This window comes from Otolemur garnettii, unplaced genomic scaffold, assembly GCF_000181295.1.
Source record: "Otolemur garnettii isolate 467f Iridium unplaced genomic scaffold, OtoGar3 scaffold00052, whole genome shotgun sequence".
Classification (NCBI taxonomy): domain Eukaryota; kingdom Metazoa; phylum Chordata; class Mammalia; order Primates; family Galagidae; genus Otolemur; species Otolemur garnettii.
The window spans coordinates 358,236-384,360 of NW_003852447.1; the positions used below are offsets into that span (position 1 = coordinate 358,236).

General features: G+C 39.7%; 1 protein-coding gene and 1 pseudogene across 1 annotated transcript in view; both read left to right on the forward strand.

The window, feature by feature from the left end:
• Window positions 1–10,670, forward strand: part of SEC23A (Sec23 homolog A, coat complex II component) — a 63,768-nt gene extending 53,098 nt beyond the window's left edge. Inside the window, exons 15-16 of the mRNA XM_012806437.2 lie at window positions 2,357–2,422; window positions 9,256–10,670. Coding sequence (XP_012661891.1) covers window positions 2,357–2,422; window positions 9,256–9,345 — 156 coding nt within the window. The 3' untranslated portion in view covers window positions 9,346–10,670. The remainder of the gene's footprint in view (window positions 1–2,356; window positions 2,423–9,255) is intronic.
• Window positions 10,671–14,346: 3,676 nt separating this feature from the next.
• Window positions 14,347–14,460, forward strand: LOC111726045 (annotated as a pseudogene).
• Window positions 14,461–26,125: the final 11,665 nt, after the last annotated feature.

The following is a 26,125-nucleotide window of genomic DNA, read 5'->3' on the forward strand; positions in this document are numbered from 1 at the left end:
AACCCTGATGAGTGTTCACTACTTCACCTTTGATTTGTTGTTTGGTGGGCCCGGGCTGGATTCGAACCCACCACCTTAGGTGTATGTGGCTGGTGCCTTAGCCACTTGAGCCACAGGCGCCGAGTCTGTATGTACATTTTTGAGACAGAGTCTCACCCTGTTGTCCCAGGCTAGAGTGCTGTGCCCTCAGCCTAGCACATAGCAACCTCAAACTCCTGGGTTCAAGTGATTCTCTTTCCTTATTCTCCCTAGTAGCTGATACTATAGGTGTCCATCACAATACCCAGCTAGTTTTCTCTATTTTTAGTAGACACAGGGTCTTGCTTTTGCTCAGGCTGGTCTCCCAGCTCCTGAGTTCAAGGGATCCTCCTACCTTAGCCTCCCAGAGTGCTAGGATTACAGGTGTGAGCCACTGTATCTAGCCTTATTTTTTTATTTTTAAGAAACAGGGTTTTATTGTGTTACCCACACTTATGTGCAGTGGCACCATCATAGCTCACTATAACCTCCAGCTTCTGGGCAGTCACCTTGGCCTCCCAAAGTCCTGGGATTATAAGCTTGAACCATCATACCCAGGCCCAGTTTCCTTGAAAGTAAATTGTCATGTAATAAAAAAGCATCATGGTTTGATGAAAAAGGTTCTGTGGATTTTAGGGTTATGAAGATTAAATAATGTGTAGATTCACATAATTGTAGACACTTTGAACCATTGAGAAGGCTAAGGTAGGACTCCTTAACATATACTCATAAGGTACTTCTTATATTTCTTCCTTGTAATTCTTGTCAGAGTTAATTGTTAGTTAACATTAATTATAAGTTGTTACAAGTTGGCTTCACTTGCTTTTCTTTTTCTTTTTGTTGAGACAGAGTCTCATTTTGTAACCGCAACCTCAATTCTTAGGCCCAAGTGATTCTCTTGCCTCCACCTCCTGAGTAGCTGGGACTACAGGCGCCCACCACAGTGCCCAGCTATTTTTAGAGATGGGGTCTGGCTCTAGCTCAGGCTGGTCTCAAACTCATGAGCTCAGGCAATCCACCTGCCTCAGCCTCCCAGAATGCTAGGATTATAGGCATGAGCCACCACGCTGGGCCCTTTGCTTGCTTCTTGAAGGCAGAGACCATGCTTTGTATTCCCTAGTTCTTAGCATAGTATTGCAAAATCGGTTGCAAATATTAATAACTGTTATTTAGAAATGATAGCAATTATTATTAAGGTTTTACTGTATTTATATAGAAGCTGTCATGTATTGAGAGTTTGCAAAGTAGTTTTACATGCATTATCTCATTTGATCCTCATTAGAATTCAATCACCATTTCCATTTATAGATAGTAAAACTGAGACTTGGGTTACTTACCGCCAGGGACAGTAAATGAGAATCTGGGATTTGAATCCGGTGTTCTCACTCCAGGGCCAGTGCTCTCTACTGTTGTCTTAAAGTAGTTACTTTGAGAGTAGAAAAAGATTCGTATAATATTAAATTTTAAAAGATATGACTGCCTATGTTCTTCCAGCATGTATTAAAAATTTGACTAGTTCTCTCATTGATGTCTGACCATGTGAATGAACTGCCATTTTCCTCCTTTATTCTGGTTACTGTTTTCTTGATGATAAGCTATAGTGGGTGGATGGGTAAAATGTTGGGCTAAAAAAGTTTGAGAGTCATTGTTCAAGAAAAAGAACATGTAGATTTACATATAGATTTTCATGTTTTCTTTTTTTGAGGCAGAGTCTTATTACGTCGCCCTTGGTAGAGTGCTGTGGCGTCATAGCTCACAGCAACCTCAAACTCCTGGGCTCAAGAGGTTATCTTGCCTCAGTTTCCCAAGCAGCTGGGACTATAGGCACCTACCACAACGCCTGGCCATTTTTTTGTTGCAGTTGTCATTGTTTAGCTGGCCCGGGCCAGGTTCAAACCCACCACTCTCTCTATCCTTGGTGTATGTGGCTGGTGCCATAACCACTGTGCTACGGGCATGGAGCCAATTTTCATAGTTTTTATTTTTATCATTTTGGGGGTTTTTAAATTTCTGATAATGTTTCAAACCACGTAACTAGTATTTTCATACCTTGTTATAATTGTTATGTACCTAATTTTTGTATGCCGAGTTTTGGACTTATTTCTTTGTTATTATGAATATTATTATGAAGTTATGATTTGGAGAGAAGAGGGTCCATTTATTATTTATTTATAATGTTTGAAAATTCAGCTAATTTAAAAAGTTAATTTAATAAAATTAATTTTACCAGTACATTAAATAAAATTTATTTTAGATGGTACATTGTATTCATTGAACTTACATTAACTAAATATATTTTTGATAGTAATGATAATGTTATTTCTTCTTTGCTTTTAAGGCCCGTTTCCTGCTTTCAAAAGTCAACCCTTCACAGACTCACAATAATATGTATGCCTGGGGGCAGGTAAGTGTAAATAGCAGTTCTTAAAAGTTATTTCTTTGTGTATTTATTGTAGTTTGTTATTTTGGCGAAAGCTATATTTTTCACATGTATTTAGTAATGATTTCGGTTGCAAAAGTCATGAAAGAATAAGAGTAGAAAACAGAATTAATATTTGGTAGCACCATAGAAAATAAAAAAGTGATCCTTTCAAATAGAGAGAACCCCTTCCTATTTCAAGATTAGTGCCACACCCTGAGACAAATAGCAATAAAGTGTCTAAGCCAGGAAATGACAACTGAAGCTTAATGGTAGGCCCCCCCAACCACAAAAGGTCACAGAAAGCCAAGAGAGGTCAGGGATTGTAGTTGAGCAGAAGTGGGAAGCCTACAAATCAGTACTGATAAAACTTAATTTGGAATAAGTCCTGCCTTTTATTTTATTTTTATTTATCTATTTTTTTTTTGAGGCAGAATCTTATTATGTCCCCCTCGGTAGAGTAATGTGGCATTACAGGTCACAGCAACTTCAAACTTTTGGGCTTAAACAATTCTCTTGCCTCAGCCTCCCAAGTAGCTGGGACTACAGGGACCCACCTCAATGCCCAGCTGTTTTTTTGTTGCACTTGTCATTGTTGATTTTAGGTGGCTTGGGCCGGGTTTGATCCTGCCAGCCTTGGTGTATGTGACCCTACCCACTGAGCTACGGCGCCGCCCAAGTCCTACCTTTTAATATACCACATCAGGATTTGTTGAGTGTCCTATATGTACAGGAATCTGTACTGGTACTTCAGGACACACAGTTACCATCCCTGCCTCTGAAGAGCTTGTAGTCCAGTATTAGAGATAAGATACATACCTAGGGATGGTGCCTGTAGGTCGGTGGGTAGGATGTTGGGTCACATACACCCAAGATGGTGGGTTCAAACCCGGCCCGAGCCAGCTAAACAACAATGACAACTGCAAGAACAACAACAGAAATAGCCAGGTGCTGTGGCAGGTGCCTGTAGTCCCAGTACTTGGGAGGCTGAGGCAAGAGAATTGCTTAAGTCCAAGAGTTTGAGGTTGCTGTGAGCTGTGATGCTACAGCACTCTACTGAGCGTGACATAGACTCTATTTCAAAAAAAAAAAAAATACAAAGTATTACAGGGATTTCTAGAAGAGGAAGAAGGGATGAGGGCACATCGTGGTAGCAGGTCGGGGGTGTGTGATTAGAGAAAAGTTCAGATAAAAGGGATATTTACTGTAAAGAGTGGTTATTGTTTCAGTAAATGAAAGTTGCATGAGGAAGGAAATTCTAGGTAGACAATAGTATGGGACCAAGAAGTTGAGTCTTTGTTTGGGAAGTAATTGAGAGTCCTTGAAGGTTTTTGGACATGGGGGAAATTCCAGTCTTAGATAGTATAGTTGGATCTAAGATTAATTTGTAGCATTTTGTAGCCTGAAACTATATTAATTGAAGTTATCCAAGTGAGAGGGGATGAAGGCAAGAGGGTGAAAGGAATAGATTTGGGAGATATTTCAAAAGTAGACTCCGTGGTACTTGATTAGAAGAAATTTGAAATTCTGACTGGATTTTGGCTGAGAGGGAGAAAGCAGCTTTTACAACATAATTGGGATGATTGTGAAATTTGAATACAGAATATATGTGAAATAAGTAGTTCAGTATAAAGTGATACTGAAAGTCATCACAGTAAATGTTTACATGAGGAGAGCAGAGAGCTAACGGAGGGACAGTGCTTGGACTTGAGGGCTGGCCCAGATGACTACATCATTTGTGGCCTTTTGTAAGTAGTTTTAATATAGTGGTTGGGTAAGATAGATCATAAAGAATTGGTGGTGAAGTGTAGCTTATTACAGTAAGTGATTCTTTGGCAAATTTAGCCTGAGGATAAATGATAGGGTAGGTAGATGGTTGTCATTAGAATAAGAACACAGAATTTTCCTGTAGATCAGGTATAAGGAGCCAATGTAGGGAAGACACAAAAACCAGATGTTTTAGATCCTCAGGAGATAGGATGATCACAAGCACTAAGGAGGATGAAGCTTGGGAAGGAGGCAGGGTGTTTCTTTCTGCAAAAGCAAAAGGTGAGAAGAGGGTGGAGACAGGAAGCCTGTGGGGTGGAGTGAAAGCTCACATTGGATAATTGCCATTTCTTTTCAGTAATAGATTATTTTAAGAGTGAGAAAGGCTAGGTTAAGGACTGAAAAATGGAAAAGATGAAAAACAGGTTTAAGGAATATAAAAAATCAACAGTGAATGACTAAAAGGCTTTTGCAGCAGTAGTGAGGGCCCCTTTATTTATTAAAAATTTCTAGAGCATGCTTCCATAGTGCTCTTTAACCATGCTCTGTAGGTCAGACGCTGGATCAAAGCTGAGAGACTGGGGAGGGGGGGTAATTCAGGACTAGAAATGAGAAAGAAATTAGAAAGAGGGTAGACTAATTCAGAGCGGTGTTAATTGACTAACTCTGGGGTCCGGGTTGGGTAGAAGGTAAATGAAGCCATAGCTGCAATTAAGGCCTCTCCTCTTTCAATGTGGAAGTATCTCAGAACTTTGTCCTGATTTCTCAGCATTCACTGTTTCTTTGCTTCCACTTTGGTGGCGTCAGCTTTCATCCGAAGACTGACTGGCAAATCTCTGTCTTTTGTTTGGCTTCACTTTGAACTATGGACTTGAGTTTCTATAATTGTCTGGTGCATGTCACTTGAATTTCCTGTAGACATTTCATAAAGTGTAATGACCCAACTTGACCTCTCTTCAAACACGATCTTCTTCCTAATTTCCTGTTTTTACAGAAGACCTCACTTTTCTCAAGGCTTAGGACTTCAGTCCTTTGCCGTTTCTTCTTTCTGCCTCCCATTACTCACAAATGCTTTGCCCTATTTTCCTGTCTTTCCCTTCTTTCTGTGTCACTAACTGAAGTCACATTCTCTTTACTTTTCATATGGACATGGAATTACCTGCTAACTGGTCTTGGCGCTTCAATTTTTTTTCTCTTATTTTGGCAGTGGCCAGAATAGTCTCCCTAATTTAGTAGTCCTGAATGCTAGCTCTGAAATCTTCCATAATCTCTTGTAGAATTATATATAAGCCCTTTATATTGTTATTGAGACTCCTTTCTGGCATGACCCAAATGTTTTTTTCTATCTTTAGCTATTATGTAGTTCTTTTAGCCAAACTAGACTTCTCTCTGCACTCTGAATACACTGAGCACGTTCTTGGACATATCCTACCTGTCCCTCAAGGTTGAGTTCAAGGGTCACTGAATCCATAAAACTCTTCTAGACTCTGTTTTGGGTTGCTTAGAATAGAATACCCGAAAGTAAGTAACTACAAAGGAAATAAATTTATTTCTCACAGTTGTGAGGCTGAGAAGTCTGAGGTCGAGGAGCTGTGTCTGGTGAGGGCCTTCTTGCTTGTGGGGACTCTCTGTAGACTCCTGAGCTGGTGCAGGGCATCACCTGTAACAGGGCTGGGCATGCTAGCAGCTCAGGTCTCCTTCTTATAAAGCTGCTGGTCCCACTCCTGTGATAATCTGTTAATCCATTCATGAGAGCAGAGTCCTCATGACCCAGTTATGTTTTAAAGACCCCCTCCTCTCAGTACTGCTACATTGGAGATAGAATTTCAGTGTGAGTTTTGGAGGAGACAAACATTCAAACCATAACACCTTCCTTCCTATGGTTGCCTGACCAGATTTATGTAATATCCCATCACACCTCTTTTCCCCATCCATTTCCTGTGGCCCTTATGTCTTCTGTTAGATTTAAATTACGTGAGGGCAATAATTGTCACTTTCATTTCTGACTTCCACAGTAGCTTAAACATAACATCCGTGGAGTAGAGCAGATCTGGATGGGCGAGAGCAGACTTTAGAGTATGGGGGTTCTGTGTTGGTGCTTAGGAGTTAAGGAGGTTTTGTGATACAGATAAATAATTTGAATCCAAAGTCTACAAATTTTGAAAGGTGAGGCAGTTTTAACGTAATCGTGGAAGTGAGGAGGGCTGGTAGTGGGAGTATAAATTACTTAACTTCTCTTTGCCTTTGCTTCCTTGTCCACAGAGTTGAATAACAGTATGTGCTTCATGTGGACAGTAATACTCAGGAAATATTAGCTGTTCATTCTCACTGTTAACAATGGAAAAACATTTTCTCCCTAAAGATAAGATGCTTAACTTGGGAAAGAAAACCTATTTTTAAACTTTGGAGTTTAGCTATTACTACTTAGAAGTAAGGGCATTAGAGGAATAAACAAGAGCCTAAGGTTTTCGTTTTGTTTTTTTTGAGACAGAGTCTCACTCTGTCACCCAAGTTAGAGTGCTATCATGTCATAGCTCACAGCAACCTCCAACTCCTAGGTTTGAGTGGTCCTGTTCCCTCAGCCTCCCAAGTAGTCGGGACTATAGGCATCTGCCACAACACCTGGCAAGTTTTTCTGCTTTTTAGTAGAGGGGGGGGGTCTTGCTTTGCTCAGGCTTGTCTTGAACTCTTGAACGCAAGCAGTCCACCTGCCTTGGCCTCAGAGTCTAGATTTACAGGTGTGAGCCACTGGGCCTGGCCCCTAAGGTCTTCTTGATGCCTGATTTTTATGAGAAATAATATTTTCATAATCATAATAATTACTAAATTGATCTATAGCTTCATGGTCATCATGATAAGATTTTTATATGTTCTCATTTAATTGTTTAACAGCTTCTACCAGTTGGGTGCTATTAACCTTATTTTTCAGAAGAGGAAATTGAAGCTCATATATGTTCAGTAGGTCTTACCTAAGGTTGCATAGCTAAACTGTGGCAATATTCAGATTTGTTGCCTGTTTCACCCAGGCCTTTCAGACTCCAGACGAGAATTTTTAATAAGTACGCTAACTTGATGATTGCAATTTAGGGAATTAACTTTAGCAGCCAAGCGTTTTACTAAATATTAATGGAATCTAGGATCTTCAGAGTTTGTCAGAATTCCAAATACCCAGTGATAAGTATTACCCATGAATGGCCTGAAGAGGGCACCACTGCCACACAGCTGCTGTGCACTCCCGGAGCCTCTGTTGCTGTTGAGTCTCAAATGCTAAGTCATGTAAAGCCTGTACCATTCTGCTTGATCTTCAAATATTGTAATTGGAAAAGGGGCCCATTTGAAAAATTAAAATCAACCAACTGCTAATTTTTGATAAAATTGAGTTGAGGTTTAGTATTTATAATTTCAAATGTAAAAATTCTGAAGTATATAAATTAGAAAATCCACGACTAGGAAAAAAAGATCTGCGATTGAGTGACTTGAAGTAGAAAACAGGTATAAAATGAAAAAAAAAATTAAGCATAGTTACAGGAATTAGAGAGCAAGAACCATCAGGTTGTTACTGGTTTAGGTCACATTTTGAGACCTGTGCTTCTCTGAGTTAACTGTGAACGTAGAATAATGAAGAGAAGTAGTTCAGTATTATAATAGGGTTTTCAAAAGAAGGAATAATAAAAATAGCTAAAATGTGTTGTGTTTCTGGGATTGTCCTATTTGCTTTATACAATGTAGCTCATGTAAATCATGGTAACAACCGTGGAAGATAGATTTTGTTATTATCCTTATTTTACAGATGAGAAAAGTAAGACACAGGTCAAGTAACTTCTTTCTTCAAAGTCATATGGGGGCCGGGCTCCGTGGCTCACATCTGTAAACCCGGCACTTTGGGAGGCCAAGGCAGTATTTGTTGAGGCCAGGAATTTGTGACCAGCAATGTAACACGACCCCGTTTCTACACACACACACACACACACACACACATATATTTTAAATTAAATGTGCATGGTGGTATGCCTGTAATCCTAGCTAATGGAAGGCTGAAGCAGGAAGATTGCTTGAGCCCAGGAGTTTGAGGCTGCAGTGAGCTATGTAAGCTATGATCACCCTATTGGGTTTTTTTTTTAAGAGATGCTGTTTCTTAAAAAAGAAAAAAAACAACAAACAAACAAACTAAAAAACCAAGTCATATGGGTAGTCAGTGCTTTTGTCTCCCTTCGTTGTCAAGTTTTTCAGGTTCTTATGGATTGACCTTAAAAATTGATTTTCCTTTATTCAGGAGAGGTCATGGCATGTCCCTGCTGTGCCAGGCTGGACCCACAGGAGCTATAAATTCTTACCTCACATTTGCCACTAACTTGGTGATCGCCTCTGAAAATTACTTAATTTCTTGTTATAGACTTTTCGTATTTATTAATAAATAAATTGAATATCAGAAGAAAAATGAAAAATTCGGATATAAATGCTAGAAATACTTTCCATTAGTTTAGTAAAATTTCACCGTTAATGGATTAGGTTATAAAGGTCATTCTGTCAACACATTTTTTATTGAATGGATATTAGGAATTTCTCCTAACTCTCAGTAATTATCTGGACCTGACAGTAATGAATTAAATTGACTTGAAAAACTGATAAGCATATATCGTTTAAAAAATGATATTATGAGTGTGTTTCCTTCCAGCTGGCTTTTCTGTTAAAATGCCAGGGAGAAAAAAAAAAATTGCCAGGGAGAAAGGGTCTGGAGGTCAGGCTGTCCCTCAGCTCCAGCCCTCAGATGACCCCGTTGTGGGCCTTTCTGGTGGCCCCCATCCTGAGTCAGTGCATCACATAGCCTTAACGTAGGTGTAGTCCCATCAGCCCATGAATGATGTGACTTAGAGAATTGCGGGCTGTAGATTCTCCCTCCCAGAAGTCGGGGACAAAGACCAGTTAGATTCTTCAGTCAACAGGAGCATAAGCATTACTTTACTTAAAATGGTTTCCTTGTCCATTTTGAACATTTGCTTAAACATTCCAAGGCTGAGTTTAATTGTAGCTATCGTCTTTCTTTTCCTTAGGAATCTGGAGCACCGATTCTCACGGATGATGTCAGTTTACAAGTGTTCATGGATCACTTGAAGAAACTTGCTGTGTCAAGTGCTGCTTGAAGAGCTAAACATGTGAAGGACATTTAAGAAGATGAAATAATAGTCCAGTTTCTTATTTTCCCTTTTTCAATATATCTGTGGAAACCAACAGGGATCTCTCTCTAGACTTTATTTTATTTTAGTATGGTTTGAGACAACATATTGAAAAACATTCACGTTTGCAGGTTAAGCTGGAATATAATGAGAGCAATAAGAACAAATTTGTTTTGCTTGCCACAGTATTATAACCAGTTTTAGAAATTTGAGGTCTTTATAACTGAATTATGTTTAAAAGTAAAAATAAAGTCTGCTTTGTACTCTCAATATCTCAGTGTATATGCAGACAAACCCAAAGTAGCACTGAATGTTCGTGGTGACCTTTTAAAAACTCGTTTCTTAACTTTAGCCAGAAAGTAAAGGAAAAAAAAAGAGCAATGATAAATGTGAACATTTTGTTTACTCCTTTTTTTTTGATTTTCAGCACTTACATATACACTTTTTCTGTACTTACTCTGTTAAGGCAGTTTTATTTTTCTATGATTTGTTTAGGAATTATTGGACTTTATAATGGTAATTTTTATGAAGATAATTTAATGTTTTTGGTTATTTGGAAAAACAGTTTAAAGACAAAAAACTTGGAGGTAATGATTCCACAACTGACAATAAATGTGAAATTTCTACAAAGTACCCAACTTATGTGACTAAACAGGAAATTTGTTTTAAAGGGCCATAGCCAATGAATCATTTGGTCAGCGTGCAGAGTGAGTGCCCGGGGAGGAGGAAGCCTTCAGGTAGAGAGACCATTGTAACTACAAACCACATTTGGCTTTCGCTTCATGGTTTGATGGTTTCCCCTTGTTTTTCTGAGGTAAATTTTACATTGTATCCTTCAGTATTTTAACACTACTTCGAGAGTTTACACATTTTGTTTCTGCTTCCTTTTTGTGAAATTTATTAAGTTGGGGTTCATATTGAAACAGTATTATAAGGTTGTTTAATTATGTAACACGGTGAAGCTCAGTTATATTTTGATTTATTCATTAGGATCATTCACTGTTGCCATTTAAAGTTTACTTATAGCAAATATGTTTACATTGCTAAAGCCAGATGTGTTTTGACAATGAAATTTATGTATCAAGTACTGCAGATAAAAGGTGGTGCTTTTATATATTCTTAGAAGGATAGTTTTGATGATTGTATTTGCATGAACACAATCAGATGATGGCAAAACATAAACTTATGAAAAATGGTTTATACGTTTTATTCAATTAGTTTAAATAAATTGCTTTGTTCTGTTTTATTTGAATTGGATTGTGCTAGGCCTAAATGCCAATAAAATACACTTTCTCTGCTTTTCTGCGTATTTTTGAAATCTATTAAAGCCTGAGAAGGCTAATGGAAAATTAGTGCATCTAAAATCTAACAGGAGAGTAAAAGTTACTCATTTTTAAAATACCAGCTTTTTTGAGGTATAATTGACGATACCGTATATATTTTCATGGAGTTGTGTAACTGTTACCACTGTCAGTTTTAGAGCCTTTTCATCACCTACAAAATAATTATTCATGTTTTCTGTAGGATAAGTTTGTTTTGGACTTCACATGTTTTGAATAGAGGAAAGATCATGCGATGATGATACCTGATTGATTTATCAGGGCCCTTGAGTTACGTACATCAAGAATGTGGCTCGTGCCTATAATCCTAGCACTTTGGGAGGCCGAGGTAGGTGGATTGCTTTTGAATCTTGCTCAGGAATTTGAAACCAGTTTGAGCAAGAGAGATACCCCATCTCTACTAAAAATAGAAAACTAATCAGGCATGTGGTGGGCACCTGTAGTCCCAGCTACTTGAGAGGCAGAGGCAAGAGGATTGCTTGAGTTTAAGAGTTTGAGGTTGCTGTGAGCTGTGATGCCACAGCACTCTACCAAGGGTGACAGATTGAGACCGTTTCAAAAAATAAAAAGAAGAATGCTATGTTGATGAGGTGGTACTTAGCCCTACATTGTCCTCTACTTCTAAATAATTTATAGGTGAAGGCGCTAACATAGTAGCCTAATGTGTTTTTAGGGATAGGGTTGAGCAAATGTCTTATCATGTCCTTTTAGTTTATCAATTAAAAGCATTTTGCTCTGTTGCCCAGGGTCAAGTGGCAGTGGTGTGATCGTAGCAGTCCTCCTACCTCAACTTCCCAAAGTAGTTAGGGTTACAGGTGCACAACTATGCCTGGCTGTCTTGAAAACATTTTGTCTTTGGTAGACACTGGGTTTTTCTGTGTTGCCCAGACCAATCTTGAAGTCCTGGTCCCAAGCAAGTCCTGGTCCCTCTCTCCTTGACCTTCCCAAGTGCGGGAATTACAGCTATCATTCGAGGCCCATTCTCATTTTTGTGTATAACTTAGGTACTTCTCAGTGGTTAGCTATTTAGACAGACTGTGAAAAAATGTTTGGCCCTGGTCTTAGGCCATTGGAGCTGCTAGAACAAAATGCCTCAGACTGGGTGACTTATAAATAACAGAAATGCGTTTCTCACAGTTCTGGGCGCAGGGAAGTCCCAGAGGAAGGTGCCAGTAGCCTCAGGGTCTGGTGATGGCTCTCTGCTTCATGGATGGCACCTTCTGTGTGTCCTCACCTGGAAGAAGGGAGGGACGTGAACAAGCTCACCCAGTCACTGGTCCACTCACGAGGGCAAAGCCCTCACCTTTTTTTTTTCAGACAGAATCTTACTCTGTCACTCCGAATGCCATGGCCTCAGCCTAGCTCGTGGCAACCTCAAACTCTAGGCTCAAACGATCCTGCCTTAGCCTCCCAAGTAGCTGGGACTACAGACGCTCACCCCAACACCACGCTAATTTTTCTGTGTATTTTAGTGGAGATGGGATCTTGCTCTTGTTCAGACTGCTTTAGAACTCCTGAGTTCAAGGGGTCTTCCTGCCTTGGCCTTCCAGAGTGTCAGGATTACGGGCATGAGCCTCCTCGCTGGGCCAAGGCCCCACGTCTTAATACTACTTTGGAGATTAGATTTCAACAGGAATTTCGAGGGGTCCAAACATGTAGACCATAGCACCCTCTTAAAGAACTTAGGGTGGGTAAAAATATTTGCTACATTTGCTACATTTGCAGCACTGAGAGGCTTTAGAATATTATCCACAACTACTTTGGAACTTATTATTGAACCTACCACTTATGTTGGCATAATCTCTAAAAATGACCCTAGACCTCATCTATGTACAATTATATTTTGGCATAACAAGATAAATTTATTCTGTCTTTGGCTGATTCCAAAATTCAGCTAACGTTTATCTAGTTCCCCTGATAACTTCCCTCTCATATTCCCTAACTCAAAGACTGTGTCTAATGATTATACCTGGTTATCCAGTTCAGGCCAGTAACTAGAGAATCATTTTCAACTCCTATTCTTCTGAACAGCTTCAGTAACTAAGGCCGATCAGTTTGCCCAGTCTAGTATCTCCCTAATCTACCGTTCACCATCTTATTGCTATTCCGCAGTGTACCTCACCCATTTAAAATCGCCCCCTTGCCAGTCTGCTTCCCCACCATCCTGTATTCCTCTCTCCAGCTCACTTTCCACACTAAGAAAGGGGCTATTTTGGAAATAAAAATCTGATCCTGTCACTTTCCTTGTCTAGAGGAAATCCAAACTCTTTGCCCTGGTAACACTGTATACTATATATCAGTGATACAAGGGCACAGTTGAAAAGATGTGTTGGAGGGGGGTCTCTAGTTCTACTGCATGTGGTGTTTGGGGTCACATAGACCCCAAACATCATATTCTCTACTGATGTTGCAAATTAAGTATATGGCTTATTGTACTTGCTGTTATTTTAAATGAACATGGTATTTGGTTATTTTTCAAATGATGTTGACAGATGAGTATTTTCTAACACTAACTTTACATTTTTATTTTCATCTTCCATGTCTCCAATATACGTGCATCTATACTTTTTGTGCTTCTCTTTTTTTTGCGACAGAGTCTCACTTTGTCACCCCTGGTGGCATCATAGCTCATAGCAACCTCAAACTCTTGGGCTCAAGCAGTTCTCTTTCCTTAGCCTCCCGAGTACCTGGGACTACAGGCACCTGCCACAACGCTTGGCTATTTTTAGAGGCAGGGGTCTCGCTCTGGCTCAGGCTGGTCTCAAACCTCTGAGCTCAGGCAATCTACCCGCCTTGGCCTTCCAAGTCTTTCAAGCTTTTATATGTTTGATTTGTATTCATCCTGAGCATTTTATCAATTAATACTACAGATGTTTTTCTTTTTTGCTTTTTAATAATTTAATCTTTTTGGGGGGCAGTTTTTGGCCAGGGCTGGGTTTGAACCCACCACCTCTGGCATATGGGGCTGGCACCCTACTCCTTTGAGCCACAGGGACCACCCTAATTTAATCATTTTTGCTTTTTAATCTTCTTTTACTAGTTGAAATAACAGCTGGTCTAAGATTAATGTATTATTATCTGGCGAATGTAGCAATTGTCAGGTATGCAACAGTGAAGCTATATTACTAGATAAGCTATATTACTAAATAAATCTATAGATTTTTTTCTTCCCTATTTATGGATTATATTGACCAATATATTTTGTTGCTTTTCTCTTAAATTTGATTCTTTTTTCTATGTAAGTGACTATTTTGTTATTTTTTTGTTGTTGCCTAGTTCATAACCTTATCTACCATTTCCGTGTGCTTATTTTAAAGGAGTTATTTTAAAGCTTAGCGTTTCACCATGCTTTGTTCAAGCCTGATTTAGACTTTAGCCAATATTTGGGGTTTTGATTAACCTTATCTAAAATTTCATAGCAGGAAAAAACATCTACATTGTACTGATGCAATGATTTATTTTCTTGGTTAGTCCTTTAGTTTTAAACAGCAGTTGGAGAAGACAAATTCAGTCATAAAGATGTTCAGATTCAGTTAAAGATTCCATGTGTGAACTAAAATTTGCACTTACAAAAAATTTGCATCTCAAAGTTCACACTCTGTGTTGCTGTTCTAAAATTTAATCACATATCACTTCTTGGCCTTTTGGCTAAGATTAAGTGTAGTATCTGTTCTTATTGGTTTAAAATTAATCGCAATCTATGCTGTATGAATATACTTAATAAATTTAGTTAATACCACTTTAACTGTATACTTATAAAAAGGTTAATATAGTAAATTTTATGTGTATTTTATCACAATAAAAAAGGACAATTTAATCACAAAACCTATTGAGTGATCATCACATAGATTGACAGAACTGTTTTTTTTTTATTTTTTTGAGACAGTGTCTCACTTTGTCATCCTCGGTACGGTGCCCTGGCATCATAGCTCAGAGCAACCTCCAACTCTTGGGCACAAGAGATTCTCTTGCCTCAGCCTCCCGAGTAGCTGGGATTATAGAAGCCCGCCACAATACCTGGCTAGTTTTTCAGAGAGACGAGGTCTCGCTGTGGCTCTGGCTGTTCTTGAACCTGTAGGTCAAGGTGATCCAGCCTTCTCAGCCTTCCAGAGTGCTAGGATTACAGGCGTGAGCCACTGTGTCCGGCCAAAACTGTTCCTTTATTTTAGTAATTATTCTACTATTATTGTTTATTTTGAAACTGCTATTTAAATACCAGGGTACATATAGTACCACAGGCACTAAAAACACAAACTGAGGCTCCAAAGGCGTGTAAATGGTTTATTCAAAAGATTTTATAAACTTAACCTTTTATTGAGACAGACTCTCACTTTGTTGCCCTCAGTAGAGAGCTGTGGTGTCCTAGCTCATAGCAACCTCAAACTCGTGGGCTCAGGTGATCCTCTTGCCTCAGCCTCCCAAGTAGCTGGGACAAGAGGCATCCCCCACAACTCCTGGCTCTTTTTTAGAGATGGGGTGTCACTTGTCTCAGGCCGGTCTTGAACTTCTGAGTTCGGATGATCCACCTATCTCAGCCTCCCAGAGTGCTAGGATCTTGTATGTTGGGGCCAGATTCAGAAACTGGGAGTTTTCTGAATTAAGTTCCTTGTAGAACATGATGTTTATTAAAAGGTTATAAAAATACTAATCAGAAAGTTAGTCTGAGTGCAGTGGCTCGCGCTTGTAATCTAGCACTCTGGGAGGCAGAGGCAGTTGGATTGCTTAAACTCAGGAGTAAAGACCAGCCTGAACAAGAGCGAGACCCTGTCTGTATTAAACAAATAGGGAAATCAGCTGAGTGTTGTGGTGGGTGCTGGTAGTCCCAGCTACTTGGGAGGCTGAGGCAGGAGGATGGCTTGAACTCAGGAGTTTGAGGTTGCTGTGAGCTAGGCTAATGCCACTGCACTCTAGCCTGGGCAACAGAGTGAGCATCTATCTCAAAAAAAAAGAAACAAAAGGTGGGGGGTTATATACATGTGACTAAAACTTAGCAGTAATCACATAAATTATATAGATCAGTGCCAATGAAAGTTTTTTTCAGGTTGGGGTACTTTATGACCAACATTTGTTTAGAAACAGTGATAATAGAACTTAGACTTACTCTTCAATCCTTCTTATACCACTGTTGGGAAAGCAATCAGGCTGGATTTACTCATGAATTAAGAAATTTCAATGAAATTTATATCTAGAACTGAACAATAAAAGAGCTATATGTCAAAACTTGTATGATAGGAAAAAGGATTATTACACAGAAATATGCTGTTTTAAGTGTAAGTGGAGAAAGAATTTAAAAGAAATGAATTTTGCATTCAACCCAAGAAAATAGCAAAGGATGACCAATAAAGCTAAAAAAAGAATGAAAAAGGAAATAATGATCAAATCTAGAATCTGAAAACAAACAGAAAACAAATCAATGGGGATATTCCATGAAACCAAAAAATGATTGAAAATCTTAATAAACCCATTTCTGAAGCTAAGAAGGAAATTGAATATCAGTTCTTCTAAGAGTAAAACATGTGACTTTTTTTTTTCCTTAATGAAAGTCTTAGATGAGTACTTATTCAAACTTTTTTTGTCTAGGCCAATTAAGGAGCATAACTGTTTAGTTGTTGAATGACCAGGTCATCTACGACTTTTCCTGTAATGAACTTAGGTAAGACTTATGTTACAATTGTATATTTATATTTACCAGTCATGAATGTAGAAATAGTTACAAAGTTGAGAAACTGGACTTTTGGTGTTAAAAGAGCCCATGGAGGTCATCAAGTCCCATCTCCTTGCCCGATTCATTCACGATCTCCCCACAATGCCATGTTGGTTGTCTGATCCTTGTAAAACGCTTTCAGTGATGAACAACATAGCTGCCTGCAAGCTGCTGAGTGCTACGAGGGACTCGCACTTCTAGAGAAAAGATAGTTACTGAATTGAGAAGGATTCACATATGACATGCCATAGTAAGGTTTGGCCAGAATTTTATGGAGAAATTACTTAAACTTGTTTTACACAATAACCATTGACCTGCAAAGCTACTTGTCCCTCTCTGATCCTGTCATTATAAGAAAGCAGGCAGCCAGGAAGGCAAGAGCTATTTGCCAACTAGAAGAATTTTCCCAAGTAGGACGCCGAGGACATCCTGTCACAGAACCGTATTGGCTTGTTTTCCATCCACAATAACCACAGTATTTAGATGGAGAGAAATGTGGCTCGTGCTGTGGTTTCCTGGTCTTTATAAAGATCTTGCTTGGCTGCCCCAAGAGGGCAAAGCATCTGTGGAAAGATCTTGTGTCTATGTTTAACCTGTTCTGTGGCCTGCACTGTTTTGTTTTGGAAAGACAGGGAAATCCAAGAAATCAACAATTTTCCTTCTTTCTTTTTTGGAGACAGGAGTCTGCCTCTGTTGCCCCAGCTAGAGTGCAGTGGTGTCACATAGCTCGCTGCATCATCCAACTCCTGGGCTCAGGTGATCCTCTTGTTTCAGCCTCCTGACTTGCTGGTACTACAGACACCTGCCACAGTGCCCTGCTAGTTTTTCGATTTTTAGTAGAGATGGGGTCTCATTCTTGCTTAGGCTGATCTCAAACTCCTGAACTCAAGGGATCCTCCCACCCTGGCTTCTCAGAGTGTTAGGATTACAGGCATGAGCCATTGCACCCAGCCAATTTTTGTAGGGATTAGAACTTTTTCTAAGACTAATATATCTGGAGATTACTTACGAGTAGCAGTAAAGATGTCACTTTGAAGTGATAAGTATCCTGATTAAGGAACCCCCAATACAGAAGGATCACATTTCACTTTATTTAGTGGCTTAGAAGCCTTTCTTCATGTCAATTTAAAAATAACTTAATCTGCACAGGTTTAAAAATTAATCTTCATGAAATCCTTGTGAGATGCTGATAGGTTAAGTGTTCTACTTGTTTGAAAGCGTTTATGAAGAAGTAAAATTCAACAGGGATGAGGAAACCAGAGAGCAATGCTTCTCAAACTTGAACGTGCACAGGAACCACCTAGTGATACTGGTAGGGCTGTGACCCAGAAGGGCTGAGATTTTGCATTCGAACAGGCTCTGGGGTAACACCAGTGCCACTGCTCCTGCGGATGACAATTTAAATGACCACGTCGGGTAAGAGCAGCGTCGCCATGCTGTGGGGCCTCCATAGGAAGAAGTTTGGCAATCAGCTGGAAAGTGTGTTCTGGAATGAGGACACTCAGGCTTGAGAATCCACAGGCATAGACTGGAGAGCTGAAGTTACAGAACTAGATGAAATTCTCTTTAATTATTTACTCAATCCTAATGAGGTAGGTGAGGAGCACAGGGTCAGACACCGACTTTCTCTGTTGAGCACAGATTGTGCCATAATGTATGATCTCTTGCAATGTTTAATTCTAAAATTCTATTTTTAATGACAGCATTAAGCCTGATTTATCAAGTATATCTTTTCAGCAAGGATTTCTATTAAAAAGGCCATGAAGTTACTGAAATATTAATGATTTTACAATACCATGAACTGAAGAGAATGTTTTCATTGAATTCTGGGTTTTGATCATACCCACAATTAGGTTCTGTATTTTAATAGAGATGTTGAGGAAATAAGATCCTGAGTAATACATTTTGAAATGGCTAAATTAATAATTGCCTTAAATTATCTTAAGGAAGATGTCTCCTTTTTTTAGGATCATGAAATAGATGGCTAAGGCATGTTATGAAATATTCTTAAGTATATTTATTAACTCATTAGATCATTATTATAGAATAGATAGACCAGTCTCTGGAACAACAGATTTCTGTTTTGTGTGTTTGTCGTGTGCTGGCCTTTTTCATCCTCATATATGTTTACGATGTATTTACAATGGGTCTTTTGAATTATATTTACTCATTGAGTGCCATACACATTTGTGGCATGGCTTATTATAAATGACCCTAATGATTGGTTTCCATTTGGAGTTTAAAGTCCAGCATGGTTTCAGGGAGCTAATGTGTTGTTATTGCCGGTTCTCTGGCAAGAACATTCAGCTTACTCAGCCTGGATGTATGGTGACAGCTCCATCTGCCTCTCTACCTGTACCTATCGGTTTTAAGTTGCTATCGTTAGCTGACTGTCACACTTGAGAACCTGCGTATATGTGCTGAACAAAACTAACTGGAATGAAAAAATCTCCACCTTCCTGTAAGACCTTCCACAAAATAATAACTCAGCGGAGTGATGTGGAGATGTCTTATAATTAAATAGATTATTGAAGCTGTGTTTTTCAAATAGAGGCATGTTTAAACATGTGCAGAGCTTACTTTTATTTATTAAGAAGAATTGGATCATAAAAGGTGTTTGATAATGACATAGTTATGCTACATGCTATATATGGCTCTATTTCTATAATAGAATCTGTTAATTAATGAAATCCGAAGTTGTATGAACAGAGTAAGAAGACCCAATCCTTAACATTAGGATATGAAATATACCATTCATTGAGCCCACACCTTCCCACTCGCAGCTCTGTGCTGAACTGAACAGCCAGCCTCACTCTGTTCCTTAGCAAAGGGGTACGGTCAAGTTTCCTAACAACACCTACTCCACAGACTGGCTGCTGGCCTGGGAAATGACTTGGTGTGAAAATGTTTCCTAGTAAGGATAATGGTAATTAACTAGACTAATTGTTATACTCTCTCCCTCAAAAAGTTATTAGACAGATCCAGGGAGCACTAGGCATTCTGTAATGCGAGGGAAAATGACACAGGGGAAATGATGAGAGGAAGAGGTGCGTGGATGATGGAACGTGAGGGTGAAGGTTCCCAGATTCCTTCTGCTGGGGACAGTTCCTGGATGGCCCCGAATGTCAAAGCGTGGCTGTTCCTGGGATCCTTTTATCCTTACTCCAGAAGTCCCCATTATTTGAGATAGGTTAAACTTATTTGTGAAACAAGATCACAGTGACCACAAGGACTTAGTTTCTGATCTGTATTGCAAAGAATAGAGATTCAATTTGCAGAAAAGGAATCAGAAGTGAGGCATGTGGCACACTGGCCCTGTTTTACCTCATCCGTCCACTCAGAGCAGATAAGGTGCAGGTGGTTTTTCTAACAATATCCAGCTGGATTACTAACATGCAACTCTGTGAAGACAACAGAAGGTGTTAAGGTCGATGTGGAAGTTACATATCACTCACTCCACACATTTTTACCCAGCACATTGAACGATCAGGGCCCATGGCCTATAATTATGAAAGCTATGCATTTTGTCTCCAGATGTCCCTTTAAAACTTGCTCAATCAATGCATGTAGTCTCTCACTGCCCAACCACTTGATAAAGACTCCAGCAGACTAATGGTTTGGGGTCATTTTTATCTACTGCACTTAAAGACCACTCTAAGTCATAGACACAGCCTCATTTCACAATGGCCAGGAGCAAACCAGGTGGGAAACACACCTCACCTCACCTACATTTCCACATTGGATCTATCTCACCGCAGACTGGCAAGCTGCAATTTATGTTATTGTGACACTTGAGTTCAAGCCACTCGTTAACATATTTATACAAGAAGAGTATAAATGATACACACTGAGAATTCTGTTGTCATTCCCGGGTTCTTCTCTCAGGGGTACTGGCTGATCGGTGTGTCCTGAGGATAGTTCTGTTCTTTCCTGTGTCCCTCCTCCAGGACATGGAGATTTTCTCCTGGGTCCCACCTGCTCCGCTCTCCGCTTACCCTGGGTGCGCAGTTCTTACTTCAGAGCCTTTATTTCTAGCCACAGCATTTGCTTATAAACTGCCTGAAATAAACCTTAAGAGCCACATCTTTATCAACCAATTCTTTTTTTTTCTTTTCCAAGACAGAGTCTCACTCTGAAGCCCAAAGCAGTAGCTCTATCATAGCACACTGCAACCTCAAATGCCGAAGTTCAGGCAATCCTCCCAGCTCAGCCTCCCAAGTGGTCGGGACTGTAGGCATGCCCACCATGCCTGATTAATTTCTTTAAAAAAATAGTTTTGGACATTGTAGGGTTTCGCTATGTTCCCAGGTTGGTTGAATTCCCAGCCTCAAGTGGTCCTTCTACCTTGGCCTCCCAAATTGCTGGTATTAGAGGCCTGAGTCACCATAACCCACCAATTCTAAAGAAAGGCTATGCATTCCAAAATGCTGGACAAGGCCACGTGTCTACTTTTTTGTTAATAAAAATGGCGACATGATAATGCAGCCTCCTGAAGAATGCTCCGTGTTTATGCTCTCCCTGCCAGTTGGGTCTGCCCTAAAGTGTGGGGATTCTTTGTGGCTGCAGCCACAGGAAAGGCCTCTTGGTGAAGAGGCTCTCTCCTTCCTTAAGGTCTGAGCCAAAAACGCACACTCCTTTGTGACACTCCTTTACACCTTGTGTAACATCGGTTAAGTGTTTTTTGGGCAATTGCAGCTCAAAAATAGCTCAGGAATATTATCATTTAATAATTTTATATGCAATAGGATGTAGGTTACATAAGCACTGATAGACTGGAGATAAAAATGATTTATAGAGCACCACCTTGTGCTAAAAATATCAGTTGCTGATGCTTCTAGAAAGTTAGAAACAGAACGAACCTACCAGTCAGATATCTGCAGAGAGAGAGGCATAAAGCATTTAGTCAATTATCCTCCCCAAAACTCCCTGGGAAGAAAATTGTAATTTCATTTCAAATAATCAATGGAAGATTTTTCTATGTGTTAGATGACTCAGTGTATTATTATTATTTTTTATTCCTGAAGCCTATGATTTAATAAAATTAATATAACAATTTTATTTCTAGCCAAGCATTCTTTACTATTAAATTTTAGAAGGGTTATGAAACAAACACTTGTCAAGAGATTCAGATTATTCTGTGCTCTTTCGTTCTGTTGGGAGATGTGTCATTACATTCCCCTGTATTACTTTCATTTTCTACGTAGTAGTAGAATTGCTGAAATAGCTCGTGAACCGAATGCACACTTTAATTCACTTGGTTTTTTATATTATTAAGCCTTCTGTGAACAAAATAGAGAATGGCTAAAGAAATAAAGATAGACTTAAAGAGGAAAGTATTGTAGAGTAACGTCAGAATATGTTGTTTAAGTTAAAATACAACTTGAACGCATTGATGCTTTTGTACCACAGGGGGGCAGTAGCTACTACATAATAGGAAACACAAGCGGCCTTTGGCTACCTTTCTCCTCTTGAAATTCTGAACTTTTAAAATTCTTTATGTGATTTTTCCTATCAACACCCATGCTGTAGTCCTTGGTTTTTTTTTTTTTTTTTGAGACAGAGCCTCAAGCTGTCCCCCTGGGTAAAGTGCCGTGGCATCACAGCTCACAGCAACCTCCAACTCCTGGGCTCAAGCGAGTCTCCTGCCTCTGCCTCCCAAGTAGCTGGGACCACAGGCGCCCGCCACAATGCCCGGCTATTTTTTGGTTGCAGCCATCATTGTTGTTTGGCGGGTCCGGGCTGGGGATTCGAACCTGCCACCTTAGGTGTACGTGGCTGACGCCTTAGCCAGTTGAGCTATAGGCGCTGAGCCAGTCCTTGGTTTTTTGAGAGGGAATTCCTAATCCTGTTTGGAATAATTGGACGCTAATAGTAAAAAATCATTTGTTGAAAGGGTACAAAATTGGAAAATACAGTAGATCGCCCTCATGCATGAGCAAGGCTTTCAAAGTCTGAGTTCGTAAGAAAACTACAAATACATGAAATTCCTTATTTGCTCTGTAAGTCAGGTCTTTAAAAAGCAGCCACTGTGGACTCTGTAGCCCAACAGGAGAGCTGGATGGGATTTTTGAGGTCCCCTCATCCTCGCATCTCTGGATATGATCACGTTTTTGACCTACCATTTCTCATTGAATATTAAATGTTTAGCCACCTTTTTATTTTGGTCACAACCTAAATATAGATTTAAAGTATGATGATACTCTTTATTCAGCAAAAACACAAGAACTGTACCCAGGGGAATTTATGTCAGAAAGTTACATTTAGAGGGACACTCTAAAATTTAAACAATTCTAGCATTCTTCTTCAGTTTCTGTGATTGAATAAATCGCTTATCGTATGAATGGAGATCATTTTCTATGATGATAAACAAGTTGGTTACATAAATGTTATTAAATAGTGGGTGTTTCAGCTCTTTCTAAGTAGTAAAGTCTGAGTATTCCCTACTTCCAATAAGGGTAACCAACAGAGTTTAGATTCAGAGTTGTTTTTATTTTTTTTAAGTTTAATCAAGTATGTTTTCATCCTGCAAGGAGAATAAAACAGATATAGCCTATATCTTTTAAGGAAAAACCCGATGTTGAGTTTGAGCACAAATGCAGTAAGCAGAGGAGAGGAGAGCTCAGCACTTTTGGGCCCTGGAACAAGGGTGTTTGAGGGCCCAGCTTTGCCCCCCCCCCCCAGCCAAGTAACTTTTGGCACATTTTCTAACCTCTTGGGACCTGCTTCTTCAGCTGCAAGATGGGAAAATCACAGTACCTGCTCACAGGTTGCGTGAAGATTAGCCGACTGAGTACCTGCGATGTGCTTAGAACACTGCCTGGCACTCACACGTGACCTGTGGGTGTTGGCTGCCATCCTTCCAGAGGGAGGCAGTACTGTCTGATACTGTTTTGTCTGTTGGGAACCTCACATTATTATCTGCCATTTACAGACAAGGAAACTGAAGCTTAAAGACCTTATGAAGGAAAGGCTGTACAATCTGTAGGTAGTAATGCTCACAGGTGGCACCATGAGGATTGTGTACAAATGCATCACCACACCCACGCTAAGGACGTCTTCAGTAGTAAATGACAACATGAATTCAGTGCTAACCCTGTACTGGGGACAGGGAGCCATCCATTCTGTGCTCCTCTAACTTTGTTGCTGGCCTCCAAGTGGAGGCTTTCCCAAATTTTGTTGGGGGTGGGAGTGGTGGAGAAATTTTGGAATGTGCCGTGTAAGCCAAGCAAGCCACAGCTTTATTAAAAACAAAAGTACACTCACAGGGAGAAGAGTGGGCTGGCTCAAAATAGAGTGATTTTAGACCTTTTGTAGTCTTACTAATTGAGAGGAGGAATATTTAAGGCCAAGGGACGGCTTTTACTAAGAATTCGGGTGGTGATTCCAAGATTTGGGTGCCCTCTTATTTTCATACTTTATTTTATATGGTGGTTCCAGAACCGACATGGTGATTCAAAATTGGAGGAATTCTGCTGGCTTCTTGGACCAGGGCTGTGATCCTTACTATGAGGGTCAAAAGTGGAGAAAATTTAAAACTATGATGGAAGTGATATATTGTAGTTAGCCGAAGTTCACAGAAGGTAGCACAGAGAGCTGGCAAGCCAGCCAAGGTCAGTTCTCACCTGTGATCATCAGTTCCTCTAGCAAGCTTCTGCTCCAGGGCCTGCTCTCCAAGCCCCTGCATCCAGTTTCAGCCCCGTTTCTGAGTCTCCCACTCTAACTACTAACCTGATGGACTGAAATTCCAGCATGCCTTTGGAAATACAAGGGAAGCAAGGGGAAGCCAGATCCACCCCTCTGCATTGCAGGTATTCTTTGCACCGCCTGTTTGCTGTTCTGAGAGAAGACCAAAATAAAAGTGACTTTGAATTGCTTGGAATCTCCAGTCTTGCTTATCCTCAAAACCAAAGCAGTTTCTGTGGTCTACCCTAATGCATCCAGCAGCATTTGTTATTGTTAGACTTTTACAACTTTTTTAAAGACAAGGTTGCCTGGGCTAGAGTGCAATGGCACCATCATAGCTCACTGGAACCTCAAACTCCTGGGCTCAAGTGATCCTCTTACCTCAGCCTCCCAAAGTGCTAGAGTTACAGGCATGAACCTCTGTTCCTACCCAGATATTTATAATTTTTGCTAGACTAACTGGTGTGAAATAATATTTCATTGTTTGATTCAGATTCCAAAAGTTTTAATCTTTCATTAGAAACAATGTTCTTACGTCTGGATGCCTGATCTTCTGTGAGAACTCTCTGCCTCCTGATTAGATTCAATGGAAATTTGTCGTTTCATTTGTTTTTTCAAAGAACTGTCTTTTGGAGTTATTTATCAATTTTTCTCATATTTTTCTGTTATCTGATTTACGATTTTCTTCTTCTATTAATTCCTTCCTTGTGCTTACCCTGGACTTGCTTTATTGCCTTCTTAGAAGTGCTCTGTTTATTTATTTGATCCCTTCTTGATTATTATTTTAAGTGATAATTAATTTTTTTCCTCTGAGCACCTCACTGGTGACATTATACCCTTTTATATGTAGTGTAGTGTTCCTGTCTTCGTTATTTCTAAATTGTAGTCTTACTCACTGAGAGGAGGAATATTTAAGTAGTAATAAGCTGTTGCCCTGGGTAGAGTGCTGTGGCATCACAGCTCACAGCAACCTCTAAATCTTGGGCTTAAGTGATTCTCTTGCCTCAGCCTCCCAGGCAGCTGGGATTACCCATGGGCAGCCATGCACCCACCACAACGCCTGGCTATTTTTTCATTGTAGTTGTCATTGTTGTTTGGCAGGCTCAGGCTGGATTAGAACCCACCAGCTCTGGTGTATGTGGCTGGCACCCTAGCTGCTGAGCTATAGGCTCTGAGCTGCACCCCTGTATTTCTAAGAAAATATTTCCTGTACCTGTTTCAGTATAATTCTCATCAGCATAGAAAGATCTGAATGTTATTGTAGTACTAAAGACCATAGCACTTATTAATGTAAATTGATATTATTTGTCCTATGTAATGTTTTTGGCCTTACATTTCTCTTAGTTTGATATTAGTATTTTCTTTGCTTTTGCCCTTCATTTATTTTCCTTTTGCTTTTATTCCATTTATGTCATTTTATATTAGATAGGTCTCTTCAAAATAGCAGTGTTGGATTCAAGTTGCAACCTTTTGACTTTTAATACATTCGGTCTTACTTGTTATCTTGTTTCATTTTGATATTTCTTTGCATTTCCATCCTTTTGAAATAAGGATCTCATTTTCTTTACTTTTGTCTTCCTTTGGAGATACACAGGCACACGCTTAAATTTTGCTAGTAATACATAGTTTTCGAAAGCACTTTTTTTTGCCCAAAATTTCAGATTAATATGAGGGTACAATGATTCGGTTACAATGTTTGCCTTTGTTAGGTCAGGTCCCTATTGTAGTTGTGCCCCTCACCCAGGAGGTGTGCCATACCCTTTACATTGTGCCTGTTAGGTGAGAGCACACCAATCCCCCTCCCTCCTTCCCTCTCCCGACCCCCAACTTGAATTACATTGAGTTTTTCTCTTGTGTAGGTGTCTATTCGTTTGTCTACTGCTGTCATGGTAGTATCAAGTACGCTGGATGCTTTTCCATTCTTGTGATACATTACTAAAGAGAATGTTCTCCAGCTCTAGCCAGGTTAAAACAAAAGATGGAAAGTCTCCATGTATTTTTATGGCTGAACAGTATTCCA